General features: G+C 46.9%; 1 protein-coding gene across 1 annotated transcript in view; it reads left to right on the top strand.

Annotated features, from left to right (window-relative positions):
• PRDM16 (PR/SET domain 16) overlaps window positions 1–23458 on the top strand; it is a 51388-nt gene that overhangs the window by 9619 nt on the left and 18311 nt on the right. The window contains exons 3-7 of the mRNA XM_075029174.1: window positions 2903–3005; window positions 10222–10420; window positions 15240–15387; window positions 15916–16069; window positions 20365–21766. Coding sequence (XP_074885275.1) covers window positions 2903–3005; window positions 10222–10420; window positions 15240–15387; window positions 15916–16069; window positions 20365–21766 — 2006 coding nt within the window. The remainder of the gene's footprint in view (window positions 1–2902; window positions 3006–10221; window positions 10421–15239; window positions 15388–15915; window positions 16070–20364; window positions 21767–23458) is intronic.

Here is a 23458-nt window from a genome sequence, read left to right as displayed (position 1 = left end):
GCCTCGGCTGGCTGGCACGCGGGACGAGGCCGAGACGCGTCTTCGGCGGAAACCCCGGTCGCAAACCGGTGGGCAGCGGCGCCGAGAATTACGCCGAGGATTCTGCCACGCGTCTGGCCAGGTGGGGACATCTTGCCTATCGCAAGCGGTTGGATTTCGTTCCTCTTCTTAAGCGTTTGGGTTTGCGGCCGCGTTCCCAAGGAGGGGTTCCGGGGCCTTTTCCGCGGGGCGGCCTTGGCCTGTTCGCACCCAAGCGCGGGGGCTGTGGAAGAGGCTGGAATTTGGGGATGGCGTTGCGGGGAGGTTGGGACCACGCTTCGGCGAGGATAAGCGGAGGCAGCTGCCGCGCCGGCACACGTGGTGCTGACCGTGTTTTACCGAAAGGCGCTTTTTAAAGGCCGCCCCGCGGTAAGCGGGGGCCGTCTCCCTTCCCTCCCCTCGCCGATGGCGATCGCCGCTCTCTCCAGCCCGGACCCCGGGCGCTGCCGCCGCCGGGCTGCCGCAGCCCCCCCTCCCCTTCCCCAGCCCGGGCGGGAACCGGCGGCCGCCGCCGTTCCAGCCCCGACTTCCCTTCCCTTTGATCGGCGCCGCCACCTCCCTGCCCCGCGCCCGCCGAGGAGAGGCTCCGAGCCGGCGGCGGGACGAACCGGCCGGCCCGCGGGGGACGCTTCGCGATCGCCGCGAAGCCCCGCAGCCGCCTCGCCTCGCCTCGCCTCGCCGGGAGCAGACAGGTCAGGCGGCCCGTCCGTGTCCCCCCCCCTCCCCGGTCCTTTCCCTGCCCGGACCCGGCCCGCTCCGCCGGGACCGGCCCCACGGGTGTCAGCGCCGTCGGCGGGCGGAGCCTGCCCCCTGCTGGGACACGGAGGGGGGGGGGGGGCGAGGCCGTGGACGGCCGCGAGTGGCGTCGCGGCGGCAGCGCCGGTTTTCGCTCCGGAGGAGCGGCCGGGGCTGTCTCCGCCGTCGGAGGAGCCCGCACCCTGCCCGGCCCGGCCGGGGGGGGGGGTGTGGGGGGTGTATAAGCGGAGGGAAGAGGGTTTCTGGGAGAGATCGCTGGGTTTTTTTACTTAACGCCGGGAGCGTTAGTCTGTCGGGGGAGATTCCCGAGCTCGGAGGCTGCGGGAGAAGTTGCGAGCGAGGCCGCAGCTCGCCACCACCCCGGGGCGGCTTCGGCTTCGGGGGAGGCAGCGGGCGAAGCCCCCCCGGGGGTAGGGGGGGTCGGGCACCTGCTGCTCCCGGCGGGTTCAGGGGCCCGAGGCTTCCCTCCTGCCTTCCTTCCTCCCGCTTTCCCCGCGAAGGAAGGAAGGAAAGGAGGCGCCAGGAAGAAAACCCGCGTCGCGGCGGCACCGTTACCGCAGCCCACGCTGGCGTTGCGGAGTTCTGCGCCGGCCTTCCCTCCGCACCGTAGACCGGCAGGGACCGAGCGGCAGCTCGCTCAGGGAGTCGTTCTGGGTAAATTGTAGTCGCTGTCCTGAAAAAGAGGTTCACGCGGTGCTATTGAAGGCAGCGCTAATAAAACTTTGCAGTTACTATTATCTCTTGAGTTCCCACGGTGCTCTTGCTAGGAGAGGATGGGGTCCAGCGTACTCCACAAATTTGGAAAACATAGGGGAGACACCGAGTCTCTTGGATTTCATGGAGTTCTGATCCTCTTCTTCGCCGGTCATGCAAACTCCCGTCCTGCTGTTGATTTCCTTCTGCTGCCGTTTTCCACGGTTTTCCTTGCAGAGGTCTTCACGAAGTGCCCTCCCAGTTGCAGTTACTGGGCTCGCTCTCCATGCCCAGAGCTGCCCCAGCCACCACACTGCGCGGTACCCATGAGCAGGATTCGACTGTGAATACGATTTAGTTATCGGTCGTTACAGGGAACCAGCAAGCTCTCTGCTGCCGATACAAATAAGCCGCCGTCAGCACTCCACTCCTCCCCGCGAACTCTGCCGTCTTGTCAGAAGGAATGAGGCCATTGGGGTCCACTGGCGCGTAACCCCGTTGTCACTGGATGTACTGCCACGGTGTCTGGTTTGGGGGTAGAACAGCAAAAATGAGTGTGTCGTGTGTATGGACACACGCACTAATATGTCGATGCCTTGCAACGTTACACTTCGTTACCTTGGATAAAGAGGAGTTCTTTCTCATTGTAATATTTTGCAAGAAATGCATCCTTGGGGTGCGAGAACTCATTTGGGGTCAGGAAACCAGCGTAAGGCCTAGGTATCCTTTGAACCATGGTCTACGCACTTTAAATGGCAATGTGAATGGGGCGCGCGGCTGGTACGTGGTCTCTGCCCATGTCTGAAGTCCGTTTCTGTTTCTGGGTCTGTCTTCCGGTGTAATGACAAAGGTACGGTAGGTGAACGGTACCGTACGCAGCACATTCCAGCAGGTCCAGGTTCTGGGCTTAGACAGGAACTCTGAGTGGGGATAAACCGCTCACCTGGAATGGTTCAGATCTTGTCCTTAGGGGTCAGGTCCTCAGGCTCTAGGTGAGAGTAATCTACCAAATAATTCCATGGAGGCATGCTGATTCAGCTCTCTAATCATCAGGCCGATTTCAGCTTAGAGAAGCAGAGACTTAAATGCGTCAATTCCATCAGTTTAATCTTCCCTTCGCTATAACAAATACATAAAGCTTACAGGAGGTAGGGAAAACAATGGGGAGATTTTGTGTCATTTGAACGAGAGAGGCTGTTACCGTAAATACTACTTTATTGCCCAAGCCGCGTGAAACGCTGACACACATAGTGTAAAATAAAGGCAGAAAAAAAGAGCTCTCAGCTGCAATTATCACACAAATCAAGTGACAGCCTCCCCTATTAGCTGGAATAATTTGAGTTATTGGTTAAAATGTAAAATGCAAGTCTTTGCATATTTAACATGTCTCTCAATTTTTGTTTCTGATTCCCAGATCTATTATAAAGTTATTAAAGAAATTGAGCCAGGAGAAGAGCTCTTGGTGTATTTGAAGGAAGGTGGTTATTCACTTGGGAACATGGCGCCCAGCATGGAAGGTAAGGCCTCGTTTTGCTAGATAGGACCTTTTTGCACTTCTCGCCAGCAAACCTAGGAATGTTGAGAACCTCAGTTAGTGCTGAACTGGGACGAAAACTTGATCCGGTACCTGCCCCTTCTGTAACTGTTAATATTTTATGCTTAATTTCCCTCTTTCTCTGGTGAGAGTAGCTGTCTTAGTCAACGATAGCAAGCAAGTTTTTATTAACCTCAAGGCATGCAAATTCTCTTTGCTTCTTCTCTTTGAGGAACATTGTGGTTTTGAATAGGATGGGAGGTGCCTTTTTAATCCCCAGGGTCACCGTGTTTCTTTGGGTGTAATGAAAATGGGCCAAACCATTCCAAGGCTTGCAAAACACTGGTCTTTAGAGCTTGAGGTTACACGGAAAAGGGAGATCCAGGCAGAGGATGGAAGAGTCATCGCTTGAATTATTATTGCTAGAATATAGACACCTCTGAAACCCTGCAGTGATGCAGCGAAGGCCAAAAGCGTGATTATTTTTAAAAGAAAGGTCACATTTTTATTACTGCAATGTCTCTTCTGCCTTGCAGCGAGTTGGTATTACTGGACAAGGTGCATAGCTCAAATAGGCTCGCAGAGGGAGAAGTTTCCTTGACCGCGTATTGCGTGTGGAGCAACCTGAAAGGCTAAGCCTTGTTGACTTCTTCGTGTAGTAACATCACCATTTTCCTCTAAATCTCTTGCTGTTAATTACTGAAGTTCAATCATCACACAGATTGTCTAAGAGACCGTGATGCTTTCCAGGTTAAGTGAGCGTTTTCTGGTAAGCTAGAGCAAGGAGCAATACGCTAAGGTTTTTTGATTCTCTTCCTACACCAGAATGGTGCTATGTGAAATTCAAGAAGACGTGTAGAGAGGGATGGGAAAAGAGAAAGACAAGAGAAGACTTTTGAGTCCTCCTTCCTTCTTCATGGTGCACAAAGGTGGCTATAAAGTACTTACTGTTTTACTAAGAAGCAGCACGGAGCTTTCTGCTTGTCATTCTGTTAGACTGTTGGAAGCTTTGGGTTCAGCTGTAGTTTCCCAAAGAACAGAAACGTGAGGTACTGCAGAGTCAGAGCAGCCAGAATTCCTACGGTAAGATTACAGATCTGATTCAGGGGGTTGGGAAGAGGCCGTTGCAAGGCGGTTAGGAGGTGTCATTCCCTGGGGACAGGTTGCTGCTCACCTGCTCTTTGCAGGGTCCTTGCCTGCTTCTCTGTAGTAGCTGTTGCTGGCTCTTGTCAGCAACAGGAGAGCAGGTTAGCGGGACACGTGGCCTGAAATATTCCAGCAACCTGAGAGTGTCGCCAGGATTTTTTTTCCCTTTGTTAGAGTGCTTTTCTCAACGTTCATCTGAGACTCTGACTAACGTTTGGTATCCCACCTCTTTCACTGCGAGTGACAGAGCCTGTCAGTACAAACACCTTGTGCAGTGGAAGTGATCTCTTAGGAAAACTAGGAAAGATGTGCTACACCATTCCCCAAAATATTATAAAAACAAGGCAGCAGCACAGACGTACCTAGAGTAATCAAAAATGGTACAGATTCTTACTTTAAAACGGTTGTTTGCAAGTCCCGAGATGAGTACAAAACCCTATCGTAACAGAGCATTGCAGGAACCTAACCTCACGTGAAGTACGTTGTGATCCTGAAATGAAACGAAGATCAGTCTGAACTGGCAAAGTTCTGCTCTATTTTCTAGGGCTCTTAGTTTCCTTGACATTTGGTGACAGTGAAAGTTAGAGAACGATGTAAAAGGTACATGAATTTTCTCAAGTGAAGACATTACTAGGGCATATTACTTATGTCTTTTTCTGTTCATTCATTGAATGCGCAGCCTGTTGCAAGTTTCGCATTATTTGATGACTATTTTCTATAAATATATTCTCATCTACCACTCGTTTTTAAACTGTTAGTTGGAAATACTGTTCTACATAATTAATCACTGACATTTGAGTTGTCTCACCTGGACATCCTACAGTACATTTGTTTTCTTTTACCTGTGTATGAATGTAGTTTTCAGATTGAAATTTGCAGTGAAACTCTTTAAGAGTGTACATACGATATGCACAATTAGTTTGAATTACTTCTGAAAAAATTGCTAGTTTGAGGATTAGTGCTGCTGAAAGCTCTTTTGCGGAAGGTCCGTGGCTGAAATGGATGAACAGGCAGTGCGGTAGCTGCTGTCTCGCTGAGATGTCAGGTCCGGGGTTATTTTTTCAGTGTTCTCCCCCCAAAAGTTGATAATTTTCTTAAGGCCAGCAGACAGAGATGAATAGTTCCTGTACTCACAATGACGGAGTAACACACAGCTTTTTTTTTTTTTGATGCCAGGGAGAAATCAGAAAGAAAACTCACCACTGTTTTGCATTTCTGTTTCTAATAGGCTTTTATTTGAACAAGCAAAAAGTGCTCCTTGTTTTCCATCTTTGTCATTATGTAACATTTATCTGTATCTTCCTGGTAATGTCTAGTGCTTTTGCCACATAATTGCTTTCAAATTATAATAGGCCGACATTAAATATTTGACTTCTTAATACTTTTTACTTTCAGTAATGCTATCTTCCCGCTGCCTCGCACCCCCATTTTGATTCTGATTTAACAAGAAAGAAAATGCAAAATTGTTCCACACAAAGATAATTATCATAAAAATCTTTTATCCAAACCCCAGCCAAACACAGCAGACCCCTTATCACTGCAGGAATTTTGAGTAGGGCACTTGAACTCCTTTGAGATTCAAGTCTGGTAGATTAGCATGTAGATGCCACATAATTGTGTTCCCCTTGGTTTCTCTGAAAGCTATTAGGCACTGATTTATTTTTCTGTTACATTCCTGCTTTGTCCTGAGTGTTACTGATGGAACTTAAGATAGGCACATATAACCATAGATTTGACAAACAAGACATAGAGAACAGGCAGCAATTTTTTTGTAGCTGGATTTTTCTTTTCTTTTTATCCCTTTCTCCCTGTAAGATACTGAAGGAGTAACCTTTTTAGAAGGGCAGTATTTTCATTTGCGGTGCTTAAAGAAAGAAGAAAACTTTAATGAGAACTTGTTTTGAAGGGCAGTATTTTAACTTCTGGTGCTTAAAGAAGGAAAAAAACCACTTTAATGAACCTGAAGTCTACAAACTGGGTGTCTGATACAAAGACACAAAATAGATACCAGGTCTTCTTAGTTCAGTCCTGAGCCTCCTTTGTTACTTAGGCTTCATTTTTGCAGGGTGACGGTCTGGCCCTTAGTCTACAGGTCAGTTCCTTTCCCTGCAGCGGTATTTATTGAGAAGTCTGATCTCTAAGCTTCTAAAGCTCAAAACGGGAACGCCGGAGGAATGGGTGTTGCGTATTGATATGATATAATCAGCTAATCTACCAGCCAGCCAGTTCTTCCTCTGTTTAACCTGTCTGAGCATCCAAATAGTTTTTGCAACCAGTGGCAACATGCGTGACACGTGACTACAAGGCTTTTAATCATATTTTTGTCAGTCCTTTAATTCTTCTTTTCAACAAAAATTTATTATTCCAAACCCAAATATTCTGAAGCGCATGCATTTCTTTTCTTATCATCCGTCTTTTCTACCTACGAAAAAGCTGTTGTGTTCGATGATGGAAGAGGAATGTTGCTGTTACTGAAGCACGAGCCCGTACAAAATAGGCAGGTTTTTTTTTCAACTTAGTGACATGCAAGGGCTAGAGCTGTAGAATCTGTGTAGCTCTGAAAGTATGCAAATGCAAAAGCAAAAAATCCACATGCCTCAGCTGAGCTGTCTTGTTTCTCACATTTCTTAATAGAAGCCTGATAGGGGCAGCTCCTCCGCTTGTGTAAGCATAGCTCAGCCAGCTTCTGCCGACTGAGGATCATTGTGTGTAATTTGTGTGAGATGTGTAATTCTGCTGACAGAGAGTGAGGAGAATTAGAAGCAAAATCTCTTCTCTAACAGTTATTACTGAGGCTATCTGTCTGTCTGCTCTGTAATCTCATAGAAAGGACAAAAACATGTTACTCTCCTTGATAACAACAGGTAGTGCTCTGTCAGGTTGTATACTGTGGGAGGGGGTGCTTGCGAGTTGTCCCTCTTTAGCCAGGTATGTAGTAAATTATTCTCCAGGGCTGGTTTTCCAAACTCAAAGTGGATTTCTGCTTCCCAGCAGATAGTTTGGGTGAAATAAGACACTATTAATCATGTAAATCTCAAGCTGAAATAGGACGAATTTAGTTTGGATTGGCAGAAGGTATTTTGATGCATTTTCCCTCAAGTCAAAAAAAGAAAAGAAAAAAAAAAAAATCTGTTTCCTCCATTCCAAGTTTTCAGGTCTGGGGAATTGCCAGTTTGAGCTTGAGAGATGCTGGGAGTTTCGTAGGAGCTTCTTAAGAGGTGAAGGTACCTGGGGGTTCCCAGTCTGGAGGGCTTTCAGTTGCTTCTACAAAATAGCCTTGTCGCCTTGAGCCATCACTGTATTTACAAAAGAGCAAAGAGGAGGAATGTTTGAGTTGCCGGGTGAATTCTGAGGTAGATGAACACCTTGCCAGAGCAGTTTCACGTTATCTGGAGTTAGTGAGGGATTTATCCTGTTACTCCACAGTTCAGTGGGCTGCATGAGTCAAATGAACTTCTATCCCACGTACGTCTCTGGGAGTCGAAAACAGAACAAAAGTAAGGTCATGTTTATTAGTGCTAGTGACACTTTTGAGTACAGCTTGACGTCTGAGACTATGAAAACTGAACGTTGTAGCAGATAAAAGCTTGTTTCAGAGCTAACGGGAATTCGCTAATAATGAGGAGAGGCGGCACGATGAGATTATTGCCTCAGCCCATGCAGTGCGTGCGTTCGGGACACTCGATGCTGTCAGGCTTGTCTCTTCTCACCCGAGTTATGGACGTGGGGTGAGCGAAAACGTACCTAAACGCACCTAATCACAGCCCTTGCCCCCCTCTCACTTGCTGCTTTCATGCTAAGAATGAAGATTTCATGCAGATGAAATCTTAAATTTTGCTAGGTAACATTGTATGCTTCATGCTGTTGTTACAAGTAAAATGCAGTAACAAGACATGTCACAATACTACATTTCTTCTCCCCTCACCCTAAAAAGTAGTTTGGATTCTTTTAATGGTAGGTTGTACACAGTCTCTCAATACTGCGAGGTACTTTTTTATATCCTGCTTTCCAGGTTCCCCTCCCCAGAGACATAAAACACATGAGATACATATTGGTACTGTTCTACAAAATGCTAGTGAACAGAATTTCTCTAAGGAGCAGAGCAGGGCCTGATCTACTTCACTGTGAGGCTGCTGATAGCAATTTCAGAGTATACAATCTGTCAAAACTAGTTGAAATGGGAAAGATATGGGTATTTTCTTCCCTTAGGTCTCCTTTTTTAGTCAAAATCCCCTTTCCCCGCCAAAGGAAGATGTTGACCTGCTGGATTTTATTTCTTTTTACATCCTTCTCTTCTGCACTTCAGGAAATCCTATAGCATCTCTGCGTTTTATTCATTCCGTGTGTAAACGGGGTATAGTACCACTAGACATGCTGCTTGGATAAATAGCAAGGCTTCGCTGACTGTGTCTCGGTGATATTTTCTTTTTTAGCTGTGTTTGACTTTTTCCAGTTTGTGGGCATGTCGATACTTTCTGTGTAGGTGTGGACCACTTTGGGTTTCATCTGCCTACATAGCTTGCTGTAGCAGCTTATGGGATCTTGTCTTTCTTAGTCACCACAGAAGCGAGTCGCAGACTCCCCGGCGTGCAGGGGCACAGGTCGAAAACCACAGCCTGAGTTTAAATAGACTGTATTGAGAGAAAGGAGATTACTGCCCGAGTGCAGGCAGGGAAGCGGCGGTCGCTGGGTGCGACACTGCCTGCGCTTGTGCTTGTACTTGTGTCACACTTTGAACAAAAGTAACCCTGATTTATATAAAACACAATCTCAGGCCTTAAAGCACGGTCTAAGTGGTAGTCATTGTGCAAAACTTTGGGCAAACAAGCGCGTGGGGGTTTGCCGTAAGGTCGCAGCTTCTGAAAGCGGCTCCAGGCAGAGAAGCAGCCACGAAGACGCGAGTGCCGCCCGCATCTTCCCCCGCCGTCCCCTCTCCCCGGCGCCCGGGGATGGATCGGCTCCATCACGGCATTGGCTTTTGGCTGCATCTCTTAGGGTATTTCCACTCTTCCTTCTGAGCTAATGCATTTTACCACAAGCTTTCCTTTCGAAAGTAAAGTTATCAGAAAAAGAGAATAGAACTTAATACGAAAGAGAGCCCCGGAGTCCGGAGGAAGAGGGTAGAGGAGGACGGGGAAATGCTGCACCGGGAACTAAGTGGTGGCCGGAAAGCTTCTGTTTCAAGCTGCCTGCCGGGTGGAGAAACCCGGAGCTATCCCGACTCCCCACTCCCTCGCAGAGGTTGTTCTCCTGGAAAATTTACAGCTCTGAGCTGATTGTTTGGCTTGGCACTATAGTCAGGATGCTGCCTTGTAAACTTAATAATAGCTGCCCTTTTTTTAATTTGTTTGACCTTGACTACAATAATTTATTATGTGCATTAGATCTTTTTTTTTTTTTAAAAAAAAAACCAAAACAAAACAAACCGGCACAACAACAAAGAATTTGCCTCCCTTTTCTTTCTTCCATGGTACTCCGGTTTTGAACTCCTCGGGTTTGATGGCGCACTGCGCTTCTGCAGTTGTGCGGGATGAGTTAAGAGGATAACATTAGAAAGGCATTTTCTTAGAAAGAAGCTTCTCCAGGTTTGTGCTGTGGCAATTTGCTTTTCCCACTATCTGTCTTTATGTGAGTGTGGTTTGTTCCTTTTTTCCCTGGCAGCCCTTTTTGAAGAAAAGCTCATTCGTATTTTCAGAAAACCTCATTGCAAACAAACGCAGCGCTCCAGAATAGCCCCAGTATTTTGTGTATCTACCAATTCTCATAGGTCTCTATGTCTCAGCAGAGGCCAGGACACAAAGAAAACAAGATCTCTCCTGGTCGTGTGATTTATTTTTTTTTCTTGATGCTTAAAGTGAAAGCAATCTGCTGGCACAGCCTACCTTGGTTTCTCTCCCCTGTCACTTGCAAATTTCCTCTTAGTTTGTTCGCTTGTTTGACAGATCCTCACAGAATATTACGTTTTCTTTACAAGCCCAGTGTTGGGTAAAATAATTAGACTTGCTTGAACTTCCTGATCCACAAGTCAAAATCATCTTCTATGTCTGTTGTAGAAGAGCACACGTTTCGCTGCGAGGACTGTGATGAACTTTTTCAGTCAAAGCTCGACCTGCGGCGACACAAGAAGTACGCCTGCAACGCTGTCAGCTCCCTGTACGAGACCCTCAACGACGAGATCAAGCAAGAAGGTCTTGGAGATGGACAGGTCTATGAGTGCAAAGACTGTGAGAGGATGTTCCCCAATAAATACAGGTACCAGAAAATTGCCAGACCCTCCCCTGGCCTGCCCCTCTCCACAACTCCTGCGCAGCCCTGTCCGATGGTGGGAAACGTGGGACCGAGGTGGGCGCTGGGCGGCTCAGGACGGCCGTGGGGATATACCTTTCCTTTTCCTCCTAGGGTTAAGGATTGCCATTTTTAGGATCCTTCAATGGCATTAGCTACTGGGCAACATTTTATTTCGCCTCGATTTCATAGGCTATGATGCTTTCCATCACTTTGTTAGCAGAAGCTTCCACAGATTATTGGTACTATAAAGTTTAAATGGTTATTCTCTGAATTCCCTGTGACTTTTTCAGGGCTGTGACACACAGGTTGATAGACCTGGTTAGTATCTCTCCAGCGGCTGCTCCCATGTGATCTGGTTCTGAGGGAAGACAGTGGTATTTATGTTCTGCCAATATTTGCACAAAGACTTTTTTTATATGTAATTCTTGGTCATGTGAGATCAGTGGATATAAAGAAGTGTTGTTACCCTGAGAACCCTTAACATGGTCGTGAGCTCCTATTTGATCTTGCAGAAGCAATTAAAAAAATTCTCTTCCAATCAAATTTTTGGGTTTAATTGTTTTTAAAAAAGAAAATGTTCATTAAAAAATTTTGTGTTCATCAAGCATTTTTGTAATAGAAATTTGAAAAGGAAAAGAAGATAGGACATTCTCCAGCTCATCTTTTCATTTACAGTAATTATTCAATTATTATGATAAGGCAACTCTAAACAAGAATTAAACTTTTTTTTAAAAGGAAAAATTCTTTGGCCCAATGAGTTTTAACTGAAAATTTGCATCTTTCAAGCATAATGTGATAGTATTCAAATACAGCTCTAAAGCAGAGATCTGAGATTTCTGATTCATTTGCAATGCGAGACTCAGATGGTTAAATATTAGCAGCCAGGTTTAAAAAGTTGAGGTGTTTTTTTAATCACTTTAGGATTGTGTTTATTTGCATCGTAAGCCTTTAACTCTTGGGCTGTATTTTCAAGGTTTTCTCCACAGCATAAGGACTAGAGTTCTCTCTGCTTACCGGAGGCTGAAGTTCTCACATACTCATTTCAGTTGACTTCTTAGATGAACAGACACCACGCACAGCAAAATTTGTTACAAAATTGTGAGAACTGGCAATCCTCTGTCATCTACTATATAAGTAGAGCAAAAACATTGAGCTTAAAGCCAGTATAAGACGTGTTTCATTTCAGTTAAAAATTTAAAAATATGATGTTCACCAACATTAGTAATTTTGAATTATGTTGTTGCTTTCAGTTCTTTTATTTAGGTGAGTAAGTGAAGAAAAAAATCTATTTTAAAAAATGTAGAGAGAGGTGAAACGTGAAGAACATTCCACTGGTTTATCTGTATTAAAAAGAGCTTGGCTCTTGGCTGAGTTGTGGGTGTTGTAAAAGTTGGTAATAGATACTGTCTGCCAGTGAGATCTGTATAGTGGTTCTGTTAGCACAGTTTGATGTCTTTATTCCTCACCTTGTGTTTCTGCATTGGCTACTTTTGATTAGATACTAGGAGGCTACAATTCTCTTAATTTTTTTACTTGGCAAGAAAAGGTGAACTTCCTTTAAAATTATTTTAGTAGAAATTCCAATTCTCTTCTCTCTCTAGCTGTGTTGGAAACTTTCTCCTCTTTAGCTTCCAGCACTCTGGTTTTATGTTATTTTAGGAAATACCTTTTTGAAATGTATATGTCGTCTCCTCTTTGTAACATCTGTGTATTTCCTGGCTCTCCCTGGGGGCCTCCGGTGGCACTGTGTGCCCATTCTGCAGGGGTTAAGAGACGCAGAAAAAATTTAAGTCCCTTTTTCCCTTTAGCGAGTACTTACCCCTGTGAGTAAGATGCTGAGAGTCGCCTGGTGAAGCTAATTCTAGGTATTCAAATGATGTGGCTGAGTTAAGGTCCGAGTTTCCCTTGATTTCTTGGGAGAAGTGGGTAAGACAGACCTTCACTCCGTCTAAGACTTGGCTCCCCTTGGGGCCCGTCTCCATTGCGAGCATTGCTGGCAGCGGAGCAGAGAGCTCCCACACCAAGCACTGCTTTTAAGTGGCGGTTGGTAAAAGGGACGAGCAAATGACTTGCTCAAAGTCAGATCGAAAACCTTTGGAAGGGCGAAGGACAGAACACCAATTCTACAAGCCCTGTCCTGATTTATTTTCAGGACCTTCTCCCATTTTGATTCTTCAGAATCATCACTCCTGTTACTTTACAGACCTTGTAATTAAGAAGAAAATGTAGCAGAACATTTACTGGTCATCAGTGTGCTCAACACAAATATCTCAAGCTTGAGGCAAAAGTCCATGTGTCTGCTAGCGTGGATTTCCAGTTTTGGAGCACCCCTAGGGTGACGGAGAGGCCTTTTCAAGGTATTTCCAACTGACCTCAGATGGAGATGCTCCAAGGCATTAGCCACAGACCTGTACACTTGGAAAGTGTTTGGAGTTGTGATAGGGGCTCCCGGGCTCATTGGGTACGTTGCCTTTTAGACCATCGATTCCAAATGTTTGGGGTTTTCTTAAGCAAGTAATACAAAGTTCGTTTTTTCAACGGGGGAAAGATAGTGTCAGCGACATCACCATTCAGCGTGCTGCACGCTGATGGCTTTACTGGAGCTGGGAGAGAATGTCCACATCTATCCCTCCCCCATCAGTCTGCTGCATTTTATGTACTGAGAAAGCCACTAAAACACAGAATGTATCCAGTCAGCGTACCTAGATGGTCTTACAATTTTTCAGAAGTTAATACAGATCAAATCAAGAGTGCCACTGGGGAACTGAAATTGAGCATTTAGCAGCTGACTAAATAAATAAATGTTTTGCTAATCCCAGTAGGTACTTGCCTCTAAACAGCATATTAGTTTGTCCATATTTGCTCTAAATAAACTCATAAATCACAGTTAACAGGAACGTATTTTTGTATATGTATATGAAAGGTACATATTTCTTTGTATGTGTAAAAAATTTTGTAGCGTTAAGAACACCATTTCTTTAGCAAAATGAATATTGCTTCTTTAAAATCAGTGGATTGGCAGTTTATAAGGGGCATGTTCATGAATATTAACTATCTGACCTGGAGGAGGAGGAGGTTCTTCAAGGGACTAGCAGGCTGGTGGCTGTTTAAGATTCGTACGTGAAGTTGCCGGGCCGGTTGCAGTCCCACCAAGCCCACTTGTGATGAAGCCACCGTCTACACGGTTGTCCGTGTTCGTGTGCCAGAAATGCCCTCAGGGCACAAAGGTTTCAACGTGGGTCAGTTGTCAGCACGATTAGCTTTTACGCTGGGCATTCCAGAGGACCCCAGTGTCGGGTCCATTCTGCTCCGCCTGGGTGCTGGCAGGTGCCTGCTGGTGCCAGGGTGCCTGTCGGCGTACAGTCCCACCGGGGATGCAGGTCCCCGCAGGCATCCGAAGGGAGTGGGACCAGGATAGTCTGAGGATGTGCCAAGGCTGAGTGGATTCCTAGGTTTCTAAATCCCCCAGGCTCTGTGGAAACGCCATGGGGTTATCTGCTGTGAAGTCGTCCTGTAGCGTTTAATGAAGACTGGCAGAGTTTTCCAGTAGTGTTTAGTTTTAATGTTCCTATAAAAAATATAGCTGTGCTTTTAAAGTTCCATAGGAATGGTTTAATATCGATCCGTAGGGGATTTCAGGCAGCAGTGGATTTCACATAGGTTTGTCCCGCATCAGAATTCACAGTAAGGAGGAGTATTTGTAACTCCCGTTAAACTGCGCCGAAGGCGGCGAAGGACCCAAAATTTATTCTTTCGTTTCTCAGGGCTCGAGAGGTGCAGGATTTCCAGCCCACTTAGTTCATCTTACAGCAGTCGGTCTTCAGCAGAATGGTTTCCCAGGCTCCGTACCTGCCCCGCTGCCACCGACAGTGGCTTCCCTTGACTGTCACACCTGGGTCGGTGGCCCAGCGGAGCGCTGCGTGCTGATGCAACGGGGACGGTACTTTGGCGTAGGGGAAACGGAGCACCCTGTGCATTTCTCTGAAAAGCCATCCCCGCCGTGGCCCTGTTCCAGCAGCCACTTTGGTTTGCCATCATCCTCCTGGTTTGGGAGAGGCTGCCAGTTGGCAGAAGTTGAAATTGCCGAGTTAAGTAATAAAAGATGCCTGACATTTAGAAGTGAAATGTGTTTGCACCTTATCATGTTTCTTTCCAATGTTAAGTTGCTGTGTTCTGGGAAGCTGTGGGCTTTGTGCCCGTGAAAACGGCAACGTGATAGTCTCGGCAGCAACAGCTAATATCTTGTCTTTCCCTGTGGGGATGCCATAGAAGTCGTGGTCACAAAGTGCTCATTTTTCCCTTCAGGAACCTGCAGGGTCAGGTCTGGTTTTACCTTCCTTTTCCCCCTTGTAAATGGGACTCAGGTATTTAATAAGAAATATCGTAAAATGCAGCGACATTTTGAGGCAGAATAGGGCAGCTTCCATCGCTGAAATAAATCCCCAAAAAAGAAATGGTATTCGCATGTCGCTGCACCTCCCGTGGTCGATGTGCTGCTCACCTCCTTTTCACAAAGGCTTTTGCAGTCGTGCTCCGCAGCAGCAGTTAGTTCTGCAAACCCCCCCAGACCCCACAGGCTCGCAGCCTGTTTCTCCATCGCCGTCTCCGATCACCTCTCTCGCCTTCAAACCTCCCTGAATCGGGGCAGGAGTTCTGTAACAGTATGTGCCTTGGCTGGAAGAGCCCGGTTGGGGTGGGCGCTCGGATTTGGGCTCCGTTCGCTGCCGGCCCGGGCTGCGGGCTGCCGCCTGCCATGCGAGGTCAGCCTGTCTCTTTTTCCCAGCCTGGAGCAGCACATGGTAATCCACACCGAGGAGAGGGAGTACAAGTGCGACCAGTGTCCCAAGGCTTTCAACTGGAAATCCAACCTGATTCGTCACCAAATGTCTCACGACAGCGGGAAACGGTTTGAATGTGAAAACTGCGTTAAGGTACGGCGCGGGCCGTGGTAACCGTGGGCGGCTTTGCCTGGGAGAGGGCGCTGGGACCTGGGGGAAGGGGGTCCAGGGGACGGGCGACCCGTGCTGGCGCGGTTCGGTGGCCCGGCCGTGGTGTGGAGCGTGGTGACAGAGGGAGAGAGGCGTGCTCAGCTGGCCCCGGCACCTCCGTTCGGATGTGGAGCTCAGCCTTGCCCAGAGCAAGTCGCCTTTGGCCTTTTCCCGGGTATCGGAGAGTCTGCCGGAGCGGCAGGTGAGCGTCGTGCAGGGCAGATGTGGGTAAGCAAACAGCTCTTAAAACACGAGCGCCGTGCGCTTCGGAGAGCGTGACAGCAGCCTGGCAGAATGCGGCTCAGCCCTGCTCAGTTCGTGATCCGTTTGCAGCGGGAGGTGAATATCCCGCACTCCTGATGCCAGGAGCGGTGGTGGCAAAAAAACCCCGAAAAATAGTCAAGCTTTTCACGTGTACGCTCTTCTCCCTACTGCTTTGTTTCTCCTCCCTCAAGGCGTTTTGTCTTTCAGGTGTTTACCGACCCCAGCAACCTCCAGCGGCACATCCGTTCCCAGCACGTTGGCGCGCGGGCCCATGCCTGCCCGGACTGCGGCAAAACCTTTGCCACCTCGTCTGGCCTCAAACAGCACAAGCACATTCACAGTACTGTCAAACCTTTCATATGTAAGTTGTCACGGCCATCACAGAGCTCTGGCTTTTGCTATAATTGCACGTATCCTGCGGGGGCCCCCCAGTACTAGCTGTCCCTCTGTGAGCAGCCGCTGTAATTTTATAGGTCAGAGCACAAGATGAAATTCCACAGCGATTTTTTTTCTTTTTATTTTTTTTCTTTTTTTTCTTTTTTTTTTTTTTTGCATGCTCCCTGTTTTTTCAGTAAACATTCATGGCAGTTTTTGACTTTCTTGACAAGTTAAAAGCTCAGTCTCTCAGCAGTCCTAGCGATGCCATTTTCTCATATCTTTGCTTTCTCTCGTCTTTTTTTCCTTAATAATTTTTGAATGTTCATGTTGGTGACATAAATAAATAGCTGACATAGCCTGATGGAAATGTTTTTCGGGGTGCCTCAAATCCCATAGCCGTTGTAAAGAATTTGGAATGGTCACAGAGATGAGAAGAAGGTGTTTTTTAAAAAGAGGTTTTTCCTTCTTTATTTATTGCACATTTCATCTAGATAATGCTCGGAAGCCAAATAAATAGCAGGTTAACTGTGTCCTTAGCACCATCTTTAGTGGGATATCTCCAAAAGGGCATTTTCCCTTGAGAGCCGTTCATCTCATTTCTTGTCGTTCTCAGGGTTGTATATTTTTTTAATTGACACAGCATCTATTGGATTTTGATAACTGCGCAGAAAAGTGGATCGTGTCACAACAAAGCTAGAGAAACTTTAGGGACTACTTCCTGACACTCTTCAGAAAGCATAGTTCAAGCACAGAACGGGATCTGTGTTTGATTCCAGGCTTTGATGTTACGGTAGGGAAGCCACTGAACCCACTTCTGCCTTTTTTCGCTATTGGTATAATGGGAACAGTATGCAAGAGTATCCTGGGAGACTCGTTTCATTAGTGTGTTCTGAGATAATCAGATGGGTGTCAGCGGAGGAAGAAAAAATACTCTTATTGCTCATTTTGATGCAATCTTTCATTTGATGACGGGCACATGAAAGAGATAATTTGAATCGCGTAGTATTGCTGCAGTGAGATGAATGATTTCTTCTCATAATCTCCTCACTCTCACCTCATAAGAATTAGGGAGTTGTCAGTCTAAATCAGTGTGTAAAACAACTGGAGACTGATTCTGCCTACTTCAGATGTGCCAGGTGGAGTCACATGCATGAATATGGAATCCATTAGCAACTTTAGGGGAGCCATGAGGCAGGATTCGCTGGGAAGTTTTTCTTTCCTGTTCAGTGGAAGAAGAGGGTTTGTGTGTGCAGGGGCGGGGGGTTGTTTGTTTGTTTTTTACAGTGTTATACTTGGCTTTAAAAAAAAACCCCAAAATGTAACTTTATAACTGCAGAACACAGAACAGCAAGAGAGGAAACTACACGCAGAGTTACTAAATCACTGTAGAACTGGAGACTTAAACAAAAATTTTCCAGTTTTCCCTATTTTGGAGCAATGATGTGAGCTCTCATACCTATAGCACTTTTCTTCAGGGAATTTTGTGCAGCTTTGTGTATATCTAGCAAGTCTTCATGGGGTGGAAAAGTTAAAAAAGGAACATGATTCCCTTGGAAGACTTTGCTTTTGTTATCCTCAGTCTTCTCATCAAGTTTTGCCACATGGGAACAGTGTTTTTGTAATATTGCGAATGCATACAACAAAAATAATGCAACCACCACAAACACAGTGTTGAGCCAGTGAAAACTGACAGAAAGTGCGCTCAGTTGTGATAAAATCTGCTTAAGCAGATGAGCCATTTATTATAAGCTTGTGTGTATCTTCTAAACCACAGTGTAGCATCCCTTGGTACTTGGCAAAGGAGGTGGTTAAAATTAGAAAGGAGTAAATTTTGTTCTGGAAAGAAAAATATACAAACACCTTTTAAAGAAATCTACCCCAATGTGACATTTGTTCAGATATTATTAGTAATTTGAGAGGGAGCTTACTCATGGTATCCTTACACGTGGCGGTATTAGCACCTGCCTGATCGTTTGGACCCCCACAGTCACTCCCACAACCCTGAAGATGCTAGCTTTGCACAGGCAGGCAGGACAAGAAAAATACTCACCCATTCTAGAACCAAGGGTCAAGCAGTTAAAGTAGCCCCAAAACGGAGACAGGCAGGAGTGGACAGGCTGTCCTGACTTGAGTTTGCCAGCACTTGGAGCGGGGGGGCGGCACTTTGCCTCCCTCTGAGGCTGTCTGGTGACAAGCACATCTCTTGCAATAGCAAAGCACGGGCACAGCCCGGAGAGACAGAACTAGTTTGCGGGACTTGAATGTTGTGCGGATGCCGACATATCCTTCTGCTTATATTTCTATAGAAGCAGGGTTTGTTCTAACAGACCATTAGCTTATGGAAAATAAATTGAGTAGTGCTTCCTTGAAGAACTCTGCTTAGATATTTTTTTAAGAAAACATTTTAAAATGAAGTAAAAAACCTAAATAAACCCTTTTTTTTGAAAGTCTAAGGTGGCTAAAATAATACACCCAACAGCCATAAAACTATACACATAGAATAATAGTAGTTCAGAAGAACTGACACAGGTTTTTAAGGGGTGATTGCCAAAAACTAGGGATGGCTTTAGCATACACATTTGAAAAAGCTGTTACTCAAACATTGAAACTGTTCTGATGGCTTTCTAGTTCTCCTCCTGTTTGTGCTTCCTTTGCAGCTCCTTGCTGTATCTGGGTCCAAAGCAGAAAGGCTGAAATACTCTGAGGAAAGATGGTTCATCTTAAATTTCTAGTGCAATCAGAAAGCAGACACAGGAGTCTCTTCAGTGACAGTCCACTGAATTTTGGGATGCTCATTTGAACTGAAATGTCAAATTTGTTAAATTTTAATAATCCCTGCTTGAATTTCAATAGAAAGGGCTTCCCCTTATATTTTCAGAGCTGCCGGTGGAACGTTCTGGCAGTCGTTTGATATTCAAGCACTGATGTAAATCCTAAAGATTAGGAAAAAATAGAGGGAAAGTTACACTTGAGTGTACCTGTTGGTAAAAGCTGGGAGGGAGGGAGGAAGGAAGGACCGCTTCATCACTGAGTGGGAGGACTGGGTATCACGAGAATTCGGATTCGGGTCCTTGCCTGCCCAACTCCAAACAATATACTTCCCCTGTCTTTGTCTCAATTTCCATGTTTACAGAATGGTGCTAACAGCAGTTCTCCGGTGAAAGAAGTGTGTTAATTCACTAAGAAGTAGAATTTATTCCTATGTTGAAAGAGGCATCAGATAATAAAAAGTTACAGTGTTTTGATACATAGAAAAGTTTGGGTGGGATTTTTTCTTACTTTGCCCTGTTCCTTGCACACCAGCAAAGTCTGTAGGTGAAAGAGGTCATAAAAATTCACATTTTGAAAGCTTGGTATTTACAGGTCGTTAAAGAAAACGCTGATGTAGCGTTAACTTAGCATTGCTAGGGTGTCTTACTAATTTAACGAATACAAGATCTTGCCCTGCTTCTAGCTGAACTGAGGCCTGGCTGGCAAAGTGTTTATAGAACTTCCCCATGGAGTGGTTACTTACTATTAATGGCATTAAAGAAAGGGTAGGTTTGATTAAATGAGGCGAAGTTCTTCTCCCTTCAGCCTTCAGCGCTTCCTGCCATGCCAGGACTATAAGGAAAGCAGACCAGCTAATACAAATAGATATTTGTCAATCAAATAGATATTGACAATCATTATTGTCAGTCCCCCCAAAAAAGGTTGCGCAGGAGTGGCATGTCCCCTCCGATTTCTGTAGAGTCGCTTGTTGAGAGAGTCTCTAGGGAGGAGGGTTATTGCAAGGGAAAGGTGGGGGTCCTTCTGGGGTGGAAGCCCCTGGGGGTCTTGCAGCCTGCTCCCCTTGCGGCTCTTCCAGCATTCTCAGCTGGGATTCCCAGGGCTGCCTCTTCCTTTCCCAAAAGTAGCCAAGCTCGCAGCCCGGCGAGGCTGAGCCCTGTGTAAACCTTTAAAGAGGGAGATAGCTTTTCCCACGTTCTTGCAAAGTGAAGCGACCAGATGGACTCCTTAGCCCAATGGTCTGCGGGGAGAGCTGAAGCCCATAGAAACTAAACGGTGTGCCCCAAGTGACGGGGGGAAGCCTTAGCGGGAGAGATGTGGCGGTGGGTTTCTAGAGGTCCGGTCCAGCGCGTAGCTGTAGCCTGCTTTTTACCCCTTCTGTCTCCGGGGAGGCGATTTCAGGGGCAGGGTGGAAGGGGTGGGGGACGCTGGTGAAGCTCCTGGAGAATTCCCTGCCATTTCCTGTTAATTTCATATTGCTTTTGTTGTTGGTTTCTGTTGATGCTTTAGGTGAGGTCTGTCACAAATCCTACACGCAGTTCTCCAACCTCTGCCGTCACAAGCGGATGCACGCGGACTGTCGCACCCAGATCAAATGCAAGGACTGCGGCCAGATGTTCAGCACTACCTCCTCTCTCAACAAACACCGGCGCTTCTGCGAGGGCAAGAACCATTACAACCCTGGGGGCATTTTTGCCCCCGGCCTGCCCCTAACGCCCACTTCCATGATGGACAAATCCAAGCCCTCTCCCAACCTCAATCACGCCAGCCTGGGATTTAACGATTATTTTCCGTCCCGCCCGCACCCGGCGGGTCTTCCGTTCTCACCTGCCCCCCCAGCGTTTCCTGCCCTCACTCCGGGATTCCCAGGGATTTTCCCACCGTCTCTATACCCCAGGCCCCCCTTGTTACCACCCACGCAACTGCTCAAAAGTCCCCTCAACCACGCTCAAGACGCAAAGCTTCCAAGCCCCCTTGGGAACCCGGCACTTCCTCTGATCTCTGCAGTGAGCAACAGCAACCAGGCCACTTCGGGAGAGGAGAAATGTGAAAGCAGCCTGGAAAGCTCCTACCTGGAGAAGCTAAAAGCCAGGAACAGCGACATGTCCGATGGCAGTGACTTTGAGGATGTCAATACAACCACCGGCACAGATCTGGACACCACTACTGGCACCGGTTCTGACCTGGACAGCGATGCAGAGAGTGACAGGGACAAAACGAAAGATAAGAGCAAACAAATGGAGAGCAAGCCGGATTTTGTCAGCAGCTCCGTGTCTGCAAGTTCCACCAACAACACGAGTGAGATCCCTCTCTTCTATTCTCAGCATTCCTTCTTTCCTCCCCCCGAAGAGCACCTGCTACCTACCACGGGAGCAGCTAATGACTCTATTAAAGCTATCGCCTCCATCGCAGAGAAGTATTTTGGGCCTGGCTTTATGGGGATGCAGGAGAAAAAGATGGGTTCGCTCCCGTATCATTCCATGTTCCCTTTTCAGTTCCTCCCCAATTTCCCCCATTCACTCTACCCTTTTACGGAGCGGACCCTCAATCACAACTTGCTGGTCAAGGCAGAACCAAAGTCACCCAGGGACCTCCACAAAGTAGGCAGCACCAGCTCAGAGTCACCCTTTGATCTCACCACAAAGCCAAAAGAGATTAAGCCAATCTTGCCGCCACCTAAGGTCCTGCCAGCCCCGTCCGCGGGGGAAGAACAGCCACTGGATCTGAGCATCGGCAACCGCATCCGAGCCAGTCAGAACGGAGGAAGAGAGCCACGGAAAAACCACATTTACGGGGAAAGGAAGCTAATGGCAAGTGAAGTCTTACCCAAGATTTCCCAGTCTCAACTGCCTCAGCAGCCATCCCTGCATTACGCTAAGCCATCGCCCTTTTTCATGGACCCCATATACAGGTATTAACATACCCTGCCTTAAGCGTTTCCTCTAATGAGCTAATTCTCTAGCTGACATTGCAACTTGAGGCGGATCGGGATGTAGGTTGTTTAGAAAGAGCAGTGAAAGTCTGCTGCGGTTGACGGTACTCCTCTCTCCTTTGTCACAGCACGCTGAATTTTCTGAATCGAAAGGGCTGACTAACTGAAAGGAGTACTCGTAATCAATATGTATAAAGAACACATCCTTATTTTGATAAAGAAGAAACTTGACCTATTTAAGGACTCTCCCACGAGCCAACACTAAGATGGCACTTCTGCTGGGGAAATTCCAGAGGTTTGATTTGATAAGAATGCAGAGTTCAGCTGCCTCAGAGCCTGGGCTCTCATGGCTTGGGAATGAGTCAGGAGCCCTGGGAGCCTGGAAATGCAGCTCTCCCACTGACTTACTTGATGGCCCTTTGTGAGCCACTTCACCTTTCTTCCTCCCCAGCTCCCGTTTTTTCTTTCTAATTCCCTTTCTTAGAGTTTTTCAGTTCATAGGAACTGCTGTTGTGGCCCCAGCCGTTCGAAATGTTTTTAAGTGTGGAATAACAAGTACTGTGTAAATACATGGTAGTGTGTTATTATCTGGACCTCTCCCAGACACATTTATTGCAGACTTACCTTTCTTAGAAGATAACAAGGGTTTTCTAGTTTCACTTGAAAGGGGTGGGTTTTGAGGAAGGCCCGGTTCGTTATGTCATGCCTAGAATAAGCTGAACACGGAAGGCAGGTGTAAAGCAGACTGGATGAAGTTATCCAAATGCCGGTTAAACTTCCAGAGGGAATGAAATTAGAGGAAGATGTAAAGGGAAGACTTGAGTCTTCTGTTGGTTTAGAGTTTTTTTATAAAACCCGTTTCTAAAGGAAAATGAGTGCGCGCTTTATGGTGAGGGTACCAGTACGTTTGCGTATTACCCATCCAGGCACTGGCGCTACCTCTGTTATCTTCCTGCTACGGACGAGATGCGTTTGTCACGCAGCAAATACCGTTTGCTTGTTTTTAGCAAAGTCGGGCAAAAAGAGGTACGCCGAACTAGTCTGACGTAGACGTTAACATGGCAGTTAGTTCTCCCTTAGGACAGGATGCTTCCTAACATCCATTTCGGTTCGCGGGTTTGGCCCAGGGGGCTCCTGGATTCCGTGTCCAACCGAACAGCCGGTTCCTGGAAGCGAACGGCTTGTTCTTGCGTTACGTGAGCCGAACGCGAGCAGCGTGCCGCGGGGTTGCATAGCGAGCCTAGCTGTAATCCAGCCTGCTGGAAAGTTAATGGATGTGCTGCAGAAGCTGGTGTTTTCTTAGCGCTGGAAAGACTCCTAGTCACCGCAGAGCGATTATGTCAGCGCTGGGATGGTTCGCTTGAGCGTTCAAAGGACTGGGAACAACAACGGGTGGCGTGGCCTTCGCTGCCGGCTGGAGAAGCAGGCCAGGAGAACAGCACCTATGTCACTGCCTTGCTGCTATTGTACGGTTGATAACTGTGGGAAAAAATGATGTCAATGTCTAGCCAGGCCAAAGAACTGTCAGCTGAGATGAGGATTAGTGAGCCCTCGTTGCTTGCTATTAAGAAAGCGTCTCTCGCTTTGCCAGCGCTCTCAGGGTTGGTGCTGTGTTGCTTGCTTACATGCTTACCATCTGTGATGGCAACGGCTACATCACAGCCCGGGACG

Source organism: Buteo buteo, chromosome 5 (genome assembly GCF_964188355.1).
Source record: "Buteo buteo chromosome 5, bButBut1.hap1.1, whole genome shotgun sequence".
Taxonomy (NCBI): Eukaryota; Metazoa; Chordata; class Aves; order Accipitriformes; family Accipitridae; genus Buteo; species Buteo buteo.
Note: the sequence above shows the minus strand (reverse complement) of the source record. Positions and strands in the feature narration are given on the sequence as shown.